The sequence below is a fragment of the Lagenorhynchus albirostris genome, chromosome 7 (assembly GCF_949774975.1).
Source record: "Lagenorhynchus albirostris chromosome 7, mLagAlb1.1, whole genome shotgun sequence".
In the NCBI taxonomy this organism is placed as follows: Eukaryota; Metazoa; Chordata; class Mammalia; order Artiodactyla; family Delphinidae; genus Lagenorhynchus; species Lagenorhynchus albirostris.
In genome coordinates, this window is record NC_083101.1 from 64,743,156 (window position 1) to 64,762,077 (window position 18,922).

The 18,922-nt window shown below is 33.6% G+C and overlaps 2 protein-coding genes across 9 annotated transcripts in view; one reads left to right on the forward strand and one right to left on the reverse strand.

Annotated features, from left to right (window-relative positions):
- SNAPC3 (small nuclear RNA activating complex polypeptide 3) overlaps positions 1-2,542 on the forward strand; it is a 43,852-nt gene extending 41,310 nt beyond the window's left edge. For all 3 annotated transcript variants that reach the window (XM_060155103.1, XM_060155101.1, XM_060155102.1), the window contains one exon: positions 2,222-2,542. In XM_060155103.1, coding sequence (XP_060011086.1) covers positions 2,222-2,369 — 148 coding nt within the window. In that variant the 3' untranslated portion in view covers positions 2,370-2,542. The remainder of the gene's footprint in view (positions 1-2,221) is intronic.
- Positions 2,479-18,922, reverse strand: part of PSIP1 (PC4 and SRSF1 interacting protein 1) — a 41,866-nt gene continuing 25,422 nt past the window's right edge. For 2 of the 6 annotated variants that reach the window (XM_060155095.1, XM_060155096.1), the window contains exons 8-16: positions 18,831-18,906; positions 14,758-14,986; positions 13,702-13,820; positions 10,893-10,948; positions 10,229-10,299; positions 9,913-10,014; positions 9,595-9,808; positions 8,026-8,137; positions 5,488-7,216 (exon numbers count right to left, since the gene is read on the reverse strand). In XM_060155095.1, the coding sequence (XP_060011078.1) occupies positions 7,156-7,216; positions 8,026-8,137; positions 9,595-9,808; positions 9,913-10,014; positions 10,229-10,299; positions 10,893-10,948; positions 13,702-13,820; positions 14,758-14,986; positions 18,831-18,906 (1,040 nt within the window). In that variant the 3' untranslated portion in view covers positions 5,488-7,155. Of the gene's footprint in view, positions 2,815-5,487; positions 7,217-8,025; positions 8,138-9,594; positions 9,809-9,912; positions 10,015-10,228; positions 10,300-10,892; positions 10,949-11,699; positions 12,385-13,701; positions 13,821-14,757; positions 14,987-18,830; positions 18,907-18,922 lie in introns of those variants that run through there. The other 4 variants (XM_060155097.1, XM_060155098.1, XM_060155100.1 and 1 more) reach the window with 4 other exon arrangements.

The window sequence follows — 18,922 nt, forward strand, 5'->3', positions numbered from 1 at the left end:
CCATCTGTTTGTATCACCTTTAATTTCTTTCATCATTGTCTTATAGTTTTCTGCATACAGGTCTTCTGTCTCCTTAGGTAGGTTTATTCCTAGGTATTTTATTCTTCTTGTTGCAGTGGTAAATGAGAGTGTTTCCTTAATTTCTCTTTCAGATTTTTCATCATTAGTGTAAAGGAATGCAAGAGATTTCTGTGCATTAATTTTGTATCCTGCAACTTTACTGAATTCATTGATTAGCTCTAGTAGTTTTCTGGTAGCATCTTTAGGATTCTCTATGTATAGTATCATGTCATCTGCAAACAGTGACAGCTTTACTTGTTTTCCAATTTGAATTTCTTTTATTTCTTTTTCTTCTCTGATTGCTGTGGCTAAAACTTGCAAAACTATGTTGAATAATAGTGGTGAGAGTGGGCAGCCTTGTCTTGTTCCTGATTTTAGTGGAAATGGTTTCAGTTTGTCACCATTGAGGAGGATGTTGGCTGTGGGTTTATCATATATGGCCTTCATTATGTTGAGGTAAGTTCCCTCTATGCCTACTTTCTGGAGGGTTTTTATTATAAATAGGTGTTGAATTTTGTTGAAAGCCTTTTCTGCATCTATTGATATGATCGTACGGTTTTCATCCTTCAATTTGTTAATATGGTGTATCACATTGATTGATTTGCATATATTCACAGTATGCTTTTCTAAATGATCAATAGGAAAACATGATAGATCAGTTATCAGATCGAAATGGAAATCAGGGGATGTCAAAACATTCCATGGGATGCAGAATTCAGATAGACTGAAAAATGTCATTTTCACGTAATGTGACATTTCAGGTCAAAAACCAAAATCTCATTTGAATAATGTTGCCCATATTCCCATTTGTATACACTCTCTAACATTTTAATCCTAAATTCTAGGTTAAAAACCTGGATTTTTTACAATGAGTTAACACCAGTCAGAATGGCCATCATCAAAAAATCTACAGACAATAAATGCTGGAGAGGGTGTGGAGAAAAGGGAACCCTCTTGCACTCTTGTTGGGAATGTAAATTGATACAGCCACTATAGACAAGAGTATGGAGGTTCCTTAAAAAACTAAAAACAGAACTGCCATACGACCCAGCAATCCTCATACTGGGCATATACCCTGAGAAAACCATAATTCAGAAAGAAACATGTACCAGTGTTCATTGCAGCACTATTTACAATAGCCAGGACATGGAAGCAACCTAAGTGTCCATCGACAATGAATGGATAAAGAAGATGTGGCACATATATACAATGGAATATTACTCAGCCATTAAAAGAAACGAAATTTGTAGTGAGGTGGATGGACCTAGAGTCTGACATACAGAGTGAACTAAGTCAGAAAGAGAAAAACAAATACCGTATGTTAACACATATATATGGAATCTAAAAAAAAAAAAAAAGGTTCTGAAGAACCTAGGGGCAGGACAGGACAGGAATAAAGACGCAGACATAGAGAATGGACTTGAGGACACGGGGAGGGGGAAGGGTAAGCTGGGACAAAGTGAGAGAGTGGCATTGATTTGTACCAAATGTAAAATAGCTAGCTAGTGGGAAGCAGCTGCATAGCACAGGGAGATCAGCTGGGTGCTTTGTGACCACCTAGAGGGGTGGAATAGGGAGGGTGCGAGGGAGACCCAAGAGGGAGGGGATATGGGGATATATGTATATGTATAGCGGATTCACTTTGTTATTCAGCAGAAACTAACACACCACTGTAAAGCAATTATACTCCAATAAAGATGTTAAAAAAAATAAAAGCTGGAGTTTTCATGTTAACCAGTACTAATTTACCAGTTAGAAAGATTAAGCAAAAAGTGTATCAAACCTGTAGTATATCTAATATTATGCATTTTCAAGATGGCCTATTAGAAGAAAACATTTGTGTTTATGTTAACAGTTCTTTGAAGGATAGGTATGTCATGGCAAGTATGTGATGCTTTCAAGTATGAATTTACATTCTTTCCCACTTACCTTTAAGGAGAAGTCTTTCAGAATGTAGTTGTCCTTTTGCCTTGTAGGGTATTGGTAGTGATATGTCTTATGTATACATGTGTATACAAAATTATATAAAGGACTATAAATAAGCAAAAATAAGGCAATAGTGGGAATGTTATGTATACATATTATTACAGGTCATAACTACTGCAGCATATTAAAGCATGAAAAAGTCGATTATAATAATATACATCTTTTTTAACTACAGATGGGTGACGAACAATGACAGTTTTGCACCAGAGGACCCATGTTTCTTTTGTGATGTCTGCTTCCGAATGCTCCACTATGATTCAGAAGGCAACAAACTGGGGGAATTCCTCGCTTATCCTTACGTTGATCCTGGAACCTTTAGTTAATATCAAAATGTGTACCCTTTACTTCCAAGAAATGCCATGAGGAGCAGGATCTACCTGAGACCATCAGCTGAAGTTACCACCCCAGCAAAGAAAGTTCAAATCACAGGTCTTATTAAGCAACTTGAATGTATTTAAATGTTTTGAAATATATTAAATTATTTTAATATTCCAAAGCATAGTTTTTATTCAGTGCTTTTTTGCCCATTTTTGAGTTGTCTCATTGATTTGTAGGAGTGCTTTATGTATCCTGCGTACAAATCCTTTGTCAGATACAAGTATTCTGGTTTTCTCCCAGTCTGTAGTATGCCTATTCACTTTGTCCAGAGGGCTTTTTGCTCATCTATCATTATACGTCAAGTGATGGAAGTGTTTTGAAAATTCTTTGAAGAATGTGGGCGCTACACCTTGTACCATGAGGCTTCCAAGGTAAAGATCCTCCAAATATCTGTAATAAAAATGAGGGAGAAGTTAATAAAAGCAGCTTATTTAATAAATACAATATTAAGAGTAGCTATTGTGTAATTTAATCTTACACTGAGCGCTTTTGTAATGTTAGGTTTTGTTTTGGTAGAAACTAGGCACACTTAACACTTCAGAAAGACTCACTACACGAATAACGAATGTATAAAGATCTTGAGTATACACTCATACCTTACAGAAATAACACTAACTGAAGCTTCCTTTCTTGACCAGAAGTTTTGGAATCACAAATGCTATTAGTTTAAAATGTATGTCAATTTAATATTTTCATGATTTAAAGGAATAGATTTTATCTAATATGACCAATGAATGGACATGGGAAATCAAGATCCTTTGGATTGCTAGCTGTGGATCACGATTCTTAGGCAATAATACACAGCATCCTGTATGCAAGAACACAATTGTTTTTCTATCCCAGCTCTTCATTCTTCTGGTTATGATACTCTAGTTATCCTGTTCTCATTCTGGACCAAAGGGCAACTTTGATAAATTCTGAGGTCTAGATCCATGAGAGAAAATAGCTACCTATATTGAAACGTTTTCTGGCAATCTTTATTGGTGGAAAATTTAATTCTGTTTAATACTTTTAGGAATGCTGGACAAATATTAAACAGAATTAAACATTTTAAATGTGTTGCACTTAAATTTCGCGTTCTCTCTTCTAGGTTATATTTAAATTCGGCTGGATTCCGCTTTCCCTGGATGGCTAAGAACATTTACTATATAAATCAAAAACTGATGAAGCCTAAAAGACTGTGTGTTTAAAAGGTTGACAGTGAAATGTTTTATGGACTTAAATGCCACATAAGTCAATTAAGTCGATTGGTCTGTAGAAGACGAGGACCTGTTTCTAGCGGTGGTCATATTCACCGATTCAGTCAATACACCAGAAAATCAGCATAAGGAAATAAGAGGTCCCTCCATGGCTGGCTGGCTGGTATTGCCTACATGTTTACTTTCATGTTTCCAATGATGCTGAATTAGAACAGATTGAAAATCCTGCTGGAAAACCAAAGATTTATCTAATTCTTTAAAGTTCCACAGGTAAAAATGAATTTTTGCTTCCTTTATTTTTAAACTGCATTCCTTATAGGTCTTCCATTAGTATGCAAGGGACTGTTTACTTTTATTTTCATCATTTCATATCTCAAAACAGCAAATTCCAGAAAGTGGATTGTCATAAAGCAGCATTAATCCATGCGTCGCACCAATCAATTTACTTTACTGGCAAAGAAGGCTGTCATTTAAAACATTACTGCTATTGAAATTTTTATTTTGTTCTTCTTTGAGATTATTCTTCTGCTGGTTCTTAAGGTTAATTTCTTCACCAAAGTTACAAAGGCTCGGATACCTTTCTATTATCATTTCCTGGTGAGGTCTAAAGGCCCACCATACTATTCTCAGAACTTGCCAATGTATTGCGTATCAGTTACACAGGTCTCCCACTATGTTGAGCTCAAAAGAAACCCCTAACTTGAAGTAGGCATATTTAAGATGTCTTGAATCAGGGATTTTGTAGCTGTAAAATTCAGTTTTAAACACATGACAAACTACAGTCAACATTTTATCTCAAGAAGCCAAATATGAAAATGTTATGAACTTATTAGTCAACGTCCTCTGTAGTTAGAAATGAATGAAATTTTGATATACTAGTGGATGGACAGGCACAAAATGATTACCTAGAAAAGCAATACCTATTTTAGGCTTCAGTATCCTTTAAGGATAATTTGACCTTTCTCCCAATCAAATTTGAGTGTCTCTGTCATCTCTGAGGTTGGAAAATTACACGGCATAAATATGTAAACACATTTTTGGACTATATAGCAGCTTCTCCATTTCTTAATATGTAATTATGGGTTTGCTATTTCCAATAGATCCTTTCTCTGGATAAGTTGTATTAGTGAAGCCCTCACAGAGCCCTGTAAAAGCCTTTGCTCTTGTACAGGATTAGATGGCAGACCTGATCTTGACCTGACGTCTTTAACCAGGTAAGTGTGTATGGGTACGCTACAATCAATGTGTCAGCAAAAACTGGATAAAATCTGTCATCCTACTATTTGAAATCATTCCAGTCAAGCTGTTTCAGGTTCTCCAATTTAGATGATACAGCTGAAATTTGTCTAGAGCAGCTGAGAAAACATGCAACAACTGATTCTGCCAAGTCATGTGTAACTTACTCTTTTAAATGTTATCTGATGGTTAAGAAAAAAAAAAAATCACGAGATGTTGCTTATGTATTAAAAAAAATACGTTTGGGTTGGGGCTAGCTATCTCATTTAAAGTATCTCTTACTGGCTTGTTCAGCTATGTAGTTTTGGTCAAATACAAATTTAAATTGAGCCAGCGCTCCCGAAAATTGATACCTGTTTATATGACTTTTTCTTAAGAGTTCTGAGAATAGTAGTTATCTGTGAATCAACCTATGACAAAAAAATTTTTTCTTGAAATGAGGGTAAAGAGAAGGCAACAGTGTTTTAACGCTACATGAATCAACTGGCTAGAGCAAGGTCAGCCCATAAAAGCAGACATAAATAATCAGAATGCTACTGTATTTCTCTCCAGCATTTGAATAGTTTGTGGTTTCTTGGTAAAACTATATAGATCCTTTGGGTCACCGAAAAAAAAGGAAGGGTAAACCAAAAGATAACATTTCCTTTATTTTTAGCATTTTGAGCTTATGTTTTAGTAACCCTGTGTCCCCAAATAATACAGTTTCTATGACCAAGTATACTCTCTTGGAAACAAATCCAGAATTCCAGCACAGTTTCATAAATGGCAAAGAAGTAATATACTAGTAGACTTTGATAGAAAAATTCTTTAATCAAAACAAGTTTACATGTTGACACTTATGGCTTAACTAGAATAAATCTGTCCAAATTTAAATTGTATTAAGGACCAAACAGATATAATAGCAAGAGTTCCCTCAAAACAGTGGGTCCTAGTTCCATTGTAAGACCTCTCAAAAGCAAAACTCCCAATTACTGAAATGTTTCAAACTTTTCATCTGTAGATGAAAACAATTACCCGAGAGGTCAAAGCATAAGATGCATGTCACATGCAAACACTGGTAATTAAGCCTTTTCCCCATATTCAGTTTCTAAACATGAGAAGTGTCTTTTTAAGCTACTGCAAACCACCAACTGACCTAGTATTCAAAATACCTTAGAAATGCTAAGTTACCCTTAAATTTTGTGTTAACCTTGGTTCACCCTGATTTAGTCCGTATCCATGAATATACAGACAACTCCTTTACTTTTGTCTACTGTGCTTCCACTTTTTGCAATCCTGTCACATGTATGACATAGAAATAAAAATTCCCTTCTGGTATAGCCATGTTTTCAAATGGGTTAGTTTCCTTATATAGTATTTACTTTTATTTACTGCAAAAGTATTATGGATTGCATTTTTTCCAATTAAAAAAATACTTAGTGACTTCTTTAATGTGTGACTTTTTAAAAAATTCAGAAACTCGAGACATTTCTCAAAAATAAACTTTTATCATTTAGTTTTCAGTTTCAGCTACTAGTGCCTGTAAAGGATCTTAAATGGTTGAACCCTAAAGCCAGATTCATTCCTATATATACTCCTGCACGCTGCAGGAAACTCATGTGACTTCTCTGAATTCCCAGCCACAAAACTAAATTACCTTCAAAAGTTAACATGAGTTTTGTACCCCGTAGAACAGTTCAACGTCAGTTGGATATCTAGTTGTCATACAAAAAGGCATACAGACCACACATTGTTACAAAGCAGCAGGATAATGTAGCACAATGTAGACTGCGATTAAAATTAACTTTTGATAAAAGGGAGGGAGTGAATACTTGTACAGAAGTAACATTTTATCTACCATAAAAATGATTAACTTCTACAAAACCCACAAACAATGAAAAGACAGTCTGGTAAATCCAAGATTTGTAAAAACTATGCACAAAACCCACAGTATTTGGGAAAAGAGGAAAGGTTTATACAAGTAGCAGTTTTAAAAATGTAACCTTTTTCTACTATCAATTACATACACACACTAATTGAAAATATACTACAACCAATGTCTGGAAAAGCAGTTTAACATTTCCTAAAATGGACTTTCCCTCACATTTACTGTATAATGTAGCTGTTAATACTGCACAAGTACAATCAGCAATGTTTAGTCACTTTTAAACAAAGATAAGGAGATTTCTCCCTCAAAACAAGTTTTAAACATCAAAACCTATGCTTATAAAAATTTAAAACTTTCAGCAGTCTAAATATTTCGAATGAAAACCATTACAAACTTCTCAAATGTTCTTTATATTCCAGGTATGTCAACCTAGTTATCTAGTGTAGAATCCTTCAGAGATATTTCAGTCTCTCTCTCTTCACTGGATGGCCTAAAGAAAAGGGGGAAAGAAAGGTGTGACAACTGGGGTTAGGATTTTTTCCTCAGGAGGAAAAAAGATATTAAGTCTGTGCATTTGTTTTGAAAATCACCGAAAGAATTTTTTCCGTGACTTATTATTAATTGTTATTTTCTGTCCAAAATTTTATTTTACCATGTTGTGTCTTCTTCACAAAGTAATATGCACATCAAGCAAAATAACTCAGGGAAGCATCATGGCCCAGGCCCTTTCCCACCATTTCCAGCTTTAAAATGAATTCTCTTTAAAGAACATGAAAGTGTTATACCTGTGATACCAACATATTATACATCTTAAGTAGAGAGGGTAATATACACACGGACAAGATTTCCCTGAATTTCAGAATTAAAGGATGCTTGATTCCAAGTCCGTGAAGTGTATGGTGGACAAACCAAGATTTGGATAACTACGGTTACATACCTAGTTATTTTAGAGTGGGTACGATAATACAACACAGCCTATGATTCTAGATCTAATTTCTGTATCCTGTCAAAATTCAAGAAGTATGGACATGGGTCATTATTAAAGGTACTATCAGTGGAAGAAGTCCAAGGAATAGTTATTTTTTTTAACACGAGTCCTGCCTTGCTCTATTCCCTTGAATACAGTGGCATATTAGTTTCAAGCGGTTTCTTTACAGCTTGGCCATTTTAATTCGCGTCTTGAATCCTGAATTCAGGAAGTGAGTGATGAAAATAAATCCCTTACACAAATAACCTTGGAACAGCAATGTGATTTAAAAATTAAAACATACATCACAACCCACTAAAACATGTCCTCACTTTTTCTTACTGCTGGCCTCGTGGTTGTCTTTGCTTTCTTCATTGCTGTCTCCATTATGTTGTGGTTGATTATTGTCTTGAGCATCCGATCCTCCATTTAGAGTCTTTGAACCTTTATAAAGATTTCAATGGAAAAACTGTTAGACCCAAAATCAAAAATAAAACATAGTCCCAAAGTTTCTAATACTGTATTTTATTTGAAATTACATTGTAATCCTTTGGGTAGACAAGGCATAATAAGAAATGGGGTTACGACATATATCTATCCATATAAGAAGTGGTTACTAATCTGATTATTCCATTTGTTACTGTTATGAGGAACACGAAAGGGTGGTACAACTCTTTGGAGCATTATGATTTATTCTAGTTCTTAGAAAAATCAGTGTGAATCACAGTAAGATTTTGTATTTAACAACAAAACGTGGCAAAGTAGTTAATTAACATGATTTCGTGTCTTATGACAAAATGATGAGGGCTTCCCGGTAAATATTATTTCATTAACAAATCTCTAAGGAGACCTATATCATTCCCTAATAAGTGAGTAAACAAAATTCAACTCCTTTGGAACATTTTTTTTCTACATTAAGCAGTTGCTGCTAAGATGTTTTAGTACCGTGGAATTGGGGAAGCTGCTAATTTTGGGGAAAGTGGCTAATGGTACAGGCAGACCTCGATTTATTGCGCTTCACTTTGCTGTGCTTCGTAGATACTGCATTTTTTTTTTTTTTTTTTTTTACAAATTCAACATTTGTGGTAATCCTGCATCAAGCATGTTTATCAGCACCATTTTCCCAGCAGCATTTGATCACTCCACTTCCCTGTGTCACATTTTGGTAATTCTCACAGTATTTCAAACTTTTTGACTCTTGTTATATTTGTTATAGTGATCTGTGGTCAAGTGATATTTGATGTTACTACTATGACTCATGACTCACTGAAGGCTCAGATTTGTTAACATTTTCTTAGCAATGAAGTATTTTTTTATTAAGGTATGTACATTGTTTTTTTAGACATAATCCTACTGCACACTTAACAGATTACAGTATAGGGTAAAAAACTTTAATATACCCTGGGAAACCAAAAAACTCATGTGACTCACTTTATTACAGTAGTCTGGAACCAAACCTGTGGGGTATGCCTGTAACTATGGATTCTGTTTTAAGCGTCTGTCATATATACATCCTAAAATATTTATGATTGAAATAGTGTATCTGGAATTTGCTTCCAAGTAATCTTCAGGGGTGTCACAGAGAAACTTGATGGGGATATAAAAAAGCAATGCTCATGTATTGATAATTGCAGAAGCTGAGTGATGGGGACATGGGAAGTTCATTTCCCTCGACTATCTGTGTAGGTTAGAAATGTTTCCTAATTTAAATGAAAAAGAATAGCAACCACTACTACTACTAATTTAAACTTGATGAAAAAGAAACCCAGAAGCTAAGGCTGATCATGTTCTGCTAAGGGCTTTATGAGACTTTCTCATCATTCAATATAGATAAGGTATTAATAGGATTAAATATTGAAGCCATTTTTTAAAAGTAGTTCCAGCGAACAGTTACCACATACCTGTTTGTTCCTTTTCTAGCTTTTTGTTTGGCCCTTTCTTCCCTTGATCTTTGGTTTTATTTGCTTCCTCATGCTGTCTTTGTTCGGCAAGAGATTTATTCAGCACTTGTGTGATCACAGAATCTCCTTCGCCAACCAAAAACATGTTCTTAAACTTGTTATACAACATTGTAGACTTTTCCATGATAACCTGACTAACTTTGAATCGCCGTATCTGAGAAAACAAAACATATAATTTTCTTAATTTTTTAAATGTTACTTAATGAAGTGGTGATAATGAGGAAATTTTAAAAATCCACATGACTCAAGATCACTTACTTTTTTCAGTGTTGTAATCATCTCTGTGTGTTTTTGAGCTTGCTGCATTGTGACCTGAAGTGAAGCAAGTTCATCCAAGGCCTCAATACATCTGTTCACATCCTTCATGACAAAATAGTAATTTCGTAACTGTTAATTACCACAACCCATATAATCTATTTCTAGAGATTACTTTTAAAATCTCAAATCACAAGGCAGTACAAAATAACCAGTAATAGTCTGTTATCTCAAATTTACACACATAAAATCATGTGAGAAAATAAAATATGAAGCTATAAAAGCAGCACTATTTTTAAATGAGGTATTAAACACTTACAAGATTATCAATTTTGAGTGAATTTTTAATTTCAGCATGTATCCTTTGAAGTCGAGAATCCATTGATGTTTCTATAAATTAAAATGTGAAACACAGTAAATAGATTTTCCAAAACCAGTATTTTTGTATAATCTAAGTATAATGGAAAGATTTGGTAAATTTATAAAAATGTTCTTTGTAATCTGCCTACATCATTAAGTTATCTGCCATTTTTAGTATTTAGGAAACCAACATTCATCATATAAGCAAAGAATCACCATCTAGCTGCATGTTGCTAAAAAAACCAGTCTGCATCCAATAACTAACTCCTCTTCTGCAATCCTTAAGGCACTGCTTCATCCTTACACATTTAACCAAAACTAAAAAATCCATCTGAAACTAGATTTGTCAGAAATTGTAAAACATCTAGCTTTAGGCCATGTTATAAAAATTTGACTTCATCATATATTGAGCAGTAAAATAATAAACATGACTCCTTAGCAAGTTCACCTGATAACACTTAAAAACAATGCAAGGTATATAGAATCCATTAGGGATGTGAAATGTGTACTTGGAGGATAAGAACAAAATGACCAGTTTCAAAACCTATACAGTTAAGTGTCTGTAAAACTTCCTTTCTGTGTAGAATACAATTTTATACATCTTAGAAAGTGAAATAACTAACCTCGCTTCTTCTCCACTTTCTTAACTTCTGGCTTCTTTCCTTCATCTTTATTCTGCCTATCAAATGTTAACACAAATATTTCAAAAACATTGGAACTTTGTGACTGGTTACCAAATGCCCACAATCCCTTATGTAAAAGTTAAAATTTTTTTTATTTAAAATAGTCAGTGGCCTAGATCACAAGGAATTGACTATAATTTTTAGAACTGGGTAATGCCACATTAGTATTAATTAGTATAAATATAAGCAAAACTCAAAACGTAAAAATTAACATGCTAAAGTAATTAACAATTTAATTTTACAGTGGCATTACAAATAAATTTTAATGGCTGCCTCGGTGAAATTTTGTTCCAACAATACTGTGTTAAATGTTAAAAGACCAACTTTAGGGTCAGTGGATAAACAGGCCATAGTGGGAAGAGAATGCCTATGTTTCATGAATTCTACATCACAATTATTTTTTAAAATAGCACGTCAAAATAGACTGATTTAATTGTTCCCACATCTCCCAAGGGTAGATAATTTGAGGGGTTCAAAGTTAGTTTCAAGGTTAAATAGACTGTTTATAATACTACTAGATTAAAATGGCGTGGGATTTTTTTTGTGCCAATATATCAAACTTAAATGACATTCACTAACATTTACATACCATTTCACAAATGAAAAGGTACCATTTTACTGTAAATCACAAAAATAACCATTTAAAAATGAATTCTTAATAATTTCTAGTACCTTGACTTGGAGTTCGGGCCCTATTATAATAAACCAATTGAAATAGACAAGAACAAAAAAATATCTAAAAATCAGGTATTTTTTTAAAAAAACTTTATTTTAAAATTTTGGTTACAGTTTCATTTTTGTTTTCTTAACAAGTCTACTGTTTAATCTCTCAGGATTAAAAAACAATGATTAATCTTCTAAAGAACTGAACAACAAAGGAATGTCAAGGGGAAGGGCACAACTGCCCCATTCTCTGGGGGTATAGTAGCTACTCCAGTTTAACACCTAGCTTCAAAACAAAATGAATTTTTATATTTTCTAATGAAATAATGTACAACCACCATCTTCATCTGAGCTTATTATAACTTTCAAACACAAAGCTTCATTTTAAGCTTGGTAAAAAACTTTTTTAACAGGAATGATGGCCGACCTTAGTATGTAGTGTGTATCTTACAGGAAATGTTTTTTAACAATCATTAACACAGTAATAATGCCATTAATGAAGTCCTCAATTTAGAATCTGGAACATTCTTCCATCAAGGGGGGGGAGGGGGAAATTCAGTCCAATGAGTCTGTCTCAAGATCTTCATCTCTTGTTTGCTCCACTTGTATTCTCTTTTCAGTAACTGGATTAATGCTTTGAGCCCAAAATGAGATATATTTTTTATTACTGTAGATTACATGTTGTTTGGCTGGGAATACAATACAATAAACTTTATTTTGCATAATGCATTTCATACAAGCTGCATCTGAAATGCTTTACAGAGCAAAACTGTCCAAGTACAAAGTTTTGTAATAACAGGAGAAGGAAAGAAAACACAAATATTAGAATTTGAGAAAGTTACATTCGGAGGACATTCAAAAAGAAATTGAAACACATAAAGATTAACTGAGATACTGAAGAAGGGTTGGGCTAGATTTACTAAGCAACAACTATTTTTATATCTTAATTTGGGGAGCACAATAAAGTTAAAAGCAACAAAGAGTCCAACAACTTTTCAGTGAAAAGGACAGGAAAGGATAGGTAACAAAAAATAACTCTAGTATTTACATAAATGGTCAAAGTTTAACATTAAAGGGAGTAACATTTCTGAGCTTTAGATCAATTTTTAAATTACTCCCTCAAGTAGCTAAAACTGCTTATATATCCTCCAAAAAAACTAAGAAAGCAGATGGTCAAATGCTATACTTATCAAGAAAGACTTTCGGCTTACAGATTATATATAAAAAAAGTACAAAATTACTTAAGAATAGTTTTAAGAATTTCACTGTTTTTTATTAAGTTTGTCTTAGTGACCTAGAGCATGTTTTTAAAATCACCTCCTCACTAAAACAACAAAAAAAACAGTTTAGTCAGAATAATGCAAGACGCTTCACAAAGAAAGAAAGGCCTTTCAGAGAAAGAACTCAGAAGTGACAGTCTAAAGATAACTAGGAAAACAAATGTAATAAACATGAAGCCTAATCATCATTGGCATTGCTATTTTCTCTCTTATAAAATTATTTTATAGAATAAACTTAAAGGGGAAAGAAATTCCCCATGGTAAGTATATTGTCTCCAGGTATCAAAACTTCTTAGCTTGAACTTGATTTATATTGCACACATCTAATGCAAACCCTGTCAGCCTTTAAATTTTCTTTTACTGGCTTCTTGGGTTTCCAACTGTGCTTTTGTTATTTTTGCTGGTCTTCTGGGGGAGGGCTGCTGGTGGTATGACAAATACGGGTATTTCTTTCATTCCTTCTCCACCAATTTATTATCTTTCTCTATTTAATATTATACAGGAAAATAGTAGAGGATAAGGACATTTTCTACAAAGCCACTATAACAGTTAAGCCCTATCTGCACTTTCAGTTTAAATTAAAAATAATTCACAGGGTGATTATCTCAGTAAATTTCATCCTCTTTACTCAGGAAAGAACGAAGCCTGAAACATGATTATCATATACTGAGGACATTTTTCTAACACACTGGAAAAGTCACTTCTTTAAAAGGCTTCAGAAAGTCTGGAAAACGAGATTCTATTGTTTAAACATTTCATGCTAGCTTAAAAAAAGAAATCGAAATTTAGAAAAAGAATATACTTACTGCTCAGTTTCCATTTGTTCCTCTTGCTTGCGTTTTCTTTCTGCTGTTTCTTTCTCATGTTGGCCTTTCAGCATATTCCTTCTATGAGCAGTTTGAAAGTTTCTTCCACCTTTTCTCTTCTGTTTTATTTGAGAATTAGGATGCTTTTAGTTAACTATCAAGTCAGTGACTAATGCTTCTATGATTATAATCTTGGGAGAAAAGAAGCATCTAGTTTTCTTAAGGGATGAATAAATTACTAATTTAAATAAAACCCTCATAATTACATGTTGTTGCTATATAAATTTAACTTTCCCCTTGATGATTTTGGGATTTATAATCTATTTACTGCACTGCTATAGGAATGATATGCTTTGGTTAAGATGAGTTAAAATGAAGTACCTCAGGCTATTTGCCTCTGTACTATGACTTTGACTTCAGTACCTGTTTACTGACAAGTACCTGCTCAACCTACCGAATTTAGTTTTGGGGTCCTGAAGTACTAATAAATTAGATAAACATAAATGAAAGGCCTATACAACCTGGGTCTGTAGATTTCCAAGGCTATACACAAAACTTGTGTTTTTATACAGAAAAGAACGTACAGCTTTAATGAAATTCCTAAACAACTGTTGTATTCAAATAAAGTACCACCAATAAAATGTACCCTAAATAGGCCTGAAGTGTTAAGAATTTCATTGAGGTAAATAATAAAAATCTATGTATAAATGTACCTTTTTACATCTGTCTTCACTGGTCACAACCTATCTGGCTTAATTCGCTACTTTCCTACCTTTTCTGTCAATAGGTAGGTGGGGTTACTGGAAGTTTATCATGTGACATTTAATTTCCATGTAATTGTGAAAAGGTAAGATAAACTTAGGATGTACAATAAAGTTTCAAATATGCTTTTTAACACAGGTAATTCAAGTTTATTCAGAAAGGTAAAGAAATTCATTTTAACTTTTAATCACATTTATAGACTTTCATAAAGATACTGAAACTTTCCTAAAGATTAAGAACTACATAGGAAACTAAAATAGAACAAATATTTTATTTGATATGCAAACGTTCTACCTTTTCACCTTCTTGATCATCCCCTTCCTCTTCAGAATCAGAGGTTGATGTAAGCCCTGTTTTAGCTAAATTTTTCCTTTTTGATTCAACTTCTTTTTTCCCCTCTTTTTTATCTGGCTCTTTTCTTGGCTTATCTTCTTCCTTCTGGCCCTCTTCATCCTTTTTAAGCTGCTTTTTAGGTTGTTTTTCCTCTTGCCCCTTTTTCTTACTTTTGTCTTCTTCAGTTACCCTATTTCACAGGCACAACAATGAAAAATAATCTTTTATGTATCATTAGTACTTGTCATTCAGCCACCTCTCTGAGTTAACTGAGTAAGTACTCTGGATAACAATAAGCTACATGCAGTTTGTTTTTTATTTAAAAACAAATTTTGAATATCTTTAAGTAAAATATAATGGAGTGTCATTATCAACCAATCATAAAAGGAAAACGCCTTTTAATATGAGTTAGAAGATAGAAAAATTACAGTGGCATTAGGGTAATAGAAAAGTGATTTTTTTCCCCTTTGTTTTCCATGTTTTTTGTAATGTGCCTTATTCACTTAAAAGTAATATTGAGTACTATCTCATATGCCATGGTACCGTTCTTGACTTTGGGGAACAGCCGTGTATAAGATGTGTAAGATGCCTAGATTTTATGGAGCTCATATTCTACATATTTATAAAAGTAGCCATGCTGGGAAAAATACAATTGCAGAATCGAACTGCGTAATGGTGAAATACGGTCATTTTAAAATTTAAAGAAATATGCTTTGCAATGTAAAAGGCTCCCAACTGACACATATAATGGTAAAATATATGGCCAATTAACCTTAATATTAAATTGTTCAAGGAATTTCATTGAGACTTACACATATTATATAATTACATCAATGGATTTGAAAGCTGGAAAGGACCCCAGATCATTTAGTCCAACCCATTCCATTTAACGAATGAGAAAATGATGGTGCAAAAGGTCAAATAGCCCAATATCTCAATTCCAAATCCACTGACCTACCAGACAACTGCTTCCTTGAACCCTTAAGATTATTAAATTGGAAAAGAAAAAAAAAATCACTTTATTTCTTTAGAAGTTTTTTGTCACGTAACTACCATTGGCTATGTTTATTTTTAAATGTTATATAGGTTTCATCCTTTACTTTTAATCAATGGAAGAAAAAGCAGGCAAGTAAAATCACTTAACTTTATTCAATACTTCCACAAGGGGGCAAATATTTTAATAATGATTGTTTTGTGGAGATGGGAATAGAGAATCAAATATAAAAGGCATTCCCATGGCTCTTAATAGATATTGATGAACTGCCTCCCCCAAAATGTTACCCCCTATGCAAAGAGGCAGGTATTAAAAATAAAAATATCCTTTTAACCCAGTAAATCTGCTTCTAGCAATGTATTCTAACCAATATGTTTGCACATGTACAAAACGACACATGACAATGTCTAAAAAAATGTATCCATACAAGAAATAAACTTTTAAGAATTATGATACATACACAGTGGAATACCATGCAGCTGTTTTTCTTTTTTAAAGGTAGATTTAAGGGTATCGTTAAGTTTTTAAGAAATGGGATTATTATTTCAAAGTTTTTAAAACAGTGTCAAAGCAGAGAACTCCCGTAAACGTAACTGTCACTGCTTGCTGCAATTAAGTCTTTTCCCAATGGTCCTCCCTCCTTACCATCTTCCATGAAAAACAGACCTCATGGTGATAATTCCCTTTTCAATAGGTCAAGGTACAATAGGAAACATATTAAAATGTTATAAAGAAAATTATAAATACATGTTAATAGCAAAAATTAATGCAAACACAACCCAAAATATCTCAGTGGCTTATAACAAATATTTTTACTTCACATGAGGATTATGAGATGGTTTCAGCTCTTCCGGACTCTATCCACTGTCTTGTCATTTTAGGACCCACAGCAAAGAAGCTGTCGCTAGCAGATACACGCTGTTCTCATGGTGGAGAGCTTAAGTTTCAGAAGAGCTTATATAGTTTTGCTCTACACTCCACTGAGTTTTTGCCCAGATACAAAGCTGACAGTATCTATAACAGCCAATGCCCAGCCTACATATAGCACAAGTGAAAAATAAATATTGTAAGCTACTGGTATTTTGGGGTTGTCCATCATCAAAACCTAAAACGTTTGACACTTGCTTTGCATTTGAAACCCTAATATATTATACAATGGGTAAAACTGTCACCTGTGATAACTGGAGAGAAAACTTATTCAGTGAACTTGTGGCTCTGGGTGAAGAGGTTTCAAGATAGAATATTGGCATTTTGAGTTGATTGTTATCAACATAAATTTGATAGGGTACTTCAAGAAAGAGGTAAGTTTAAAAAATAATAGGACGACAGAGGAAGGAGAAAAAAATCCCATGCATTTCAGTGTTGAAAGTCACTTCCATCCAGTAAAAGATTTTCAAATTCAGACAAAGACTGGAGTCAAAGATCCAATCAAGGTTGTTAAGTTGCCAGCCTTTCCTTAAGAATTCAAATTGGGATACCTTGATCCTTCTGATGAACAAATGGTTCTATGAAAAAGAAACCAGGGAGTAGGTTTTCAGGAAAACCTATAAACTCAAAAGTGCTTTTAGTTAAGTATAAAAAGATAATCATGTCTGGAGAAGTCTTATGAGTGAGACCACAGCACATAAAGCTGACTAGAATTAAACAGACACACGCTAACAATAAAGTATTATTACTACCAAAAGGGACGCTAGGCTGCATTAAGAGAAACTAATGGAGATTTAAAAAGGAATCTTGGGCCCAACTCTGTAAAGTATGAAAGCAGAATAAGAAAGCTGCTCAGCTAATAAGGAGGGTTAATACTTTCCAGTCCAAGAATCAGCCAAAAGCCATGGGGAGAAATGGACTAGGAAGATACTCTCAGGGAAAATTGGGACGGACCTAATCAAGGAAATATTCCTTATTATCTAAAACGGGGATCTCACAATATTTTTCCAACAGATTTCCTGGGGAACAATGACTGCTGTGTGCCTCTTAATCTTCTCCTTGGGAATATTTATTATGGTTCCCTATCCCTCCCAGATCAATGTGCATGTATAAAAGGGAGAGGGGAGCAGATAATCTGTGTTTCAGTTCCTAAGTCTCTAGATCAAGGCCTTATGTTGATCATAAAATCCTAGACTTGATGCTTGATGCCCTTATTAGAGAAGACATCTTAGGGAGGAGATAAGTGAGATTTACTTGGTATGTTTAAAAACATAAACTCACCTGCATGTACCTAATTTCTTAATTTCACTATAGTAGTAAAAACCATGTTGTAATTTTTGGCCACTATTTTCGAGAATATTTAAACAGCTAGCTTGGCAGTAAAATAAAACTCTTTAAACATATATTGGCTGAAAAGTACCAACACTTCTATAACTGAAATTTCCAATAAAATATTTTCATTCAAAACACTGTAAAATCCATTCTTAAATGACATACTCACTTAAGCCTTTTCTATAAAATCTTTAAACACAATAGCTACAAAGTTTTGCCCTCTTTGTCTAAATATATATTCCTGCTGGTGAAGTTTCTACCCAGAAAATCCAACACAAACAAGATCCATAATGGAAAAGAAAGATGGCAAGAAAAAAAAGAACTGATTATTTTGTTAATAACTAGTTATCATTCCAAAATACTTTAAAACTTTAAATTTACAAAAATAATGTTAAGTGTTATTATTTTTTAAATAAAGATTATTCTGGAGGAGCAAGATTTGTGGAAATTGCTTCAAAAATACTTTGTCTAAAAATTCCCTTAAACAAAGGGAACTATTATACATTTTACCCTGCATTATCCAAGTATCTTATATCCTAACATACAAGAAAATGTCTTAGATTAATGAAATGATAATCGTACCAGATTTCTCTTGATTCCCTATCAATTTTAACTTTTTACATAATGAAAACTATTTTTCAACTGTTTTGCCCATAATTCTTAGAAATACAAAATAGTAATAGCAATGAACACCCTGTAAATAAAACTGGTAAAAATGCAAAGAAATTTATACATATTGAAAGTGAAATGTCTCATTTACTGCATAACTAATTATACTCACATGTCACTCTCCGAAGGACAGGGCTGTTTTACCATTTTGGGTCTGCCTCTTGGTTTTGGAATCTTGACTTCTGTAGCTGACATTCACAGGAA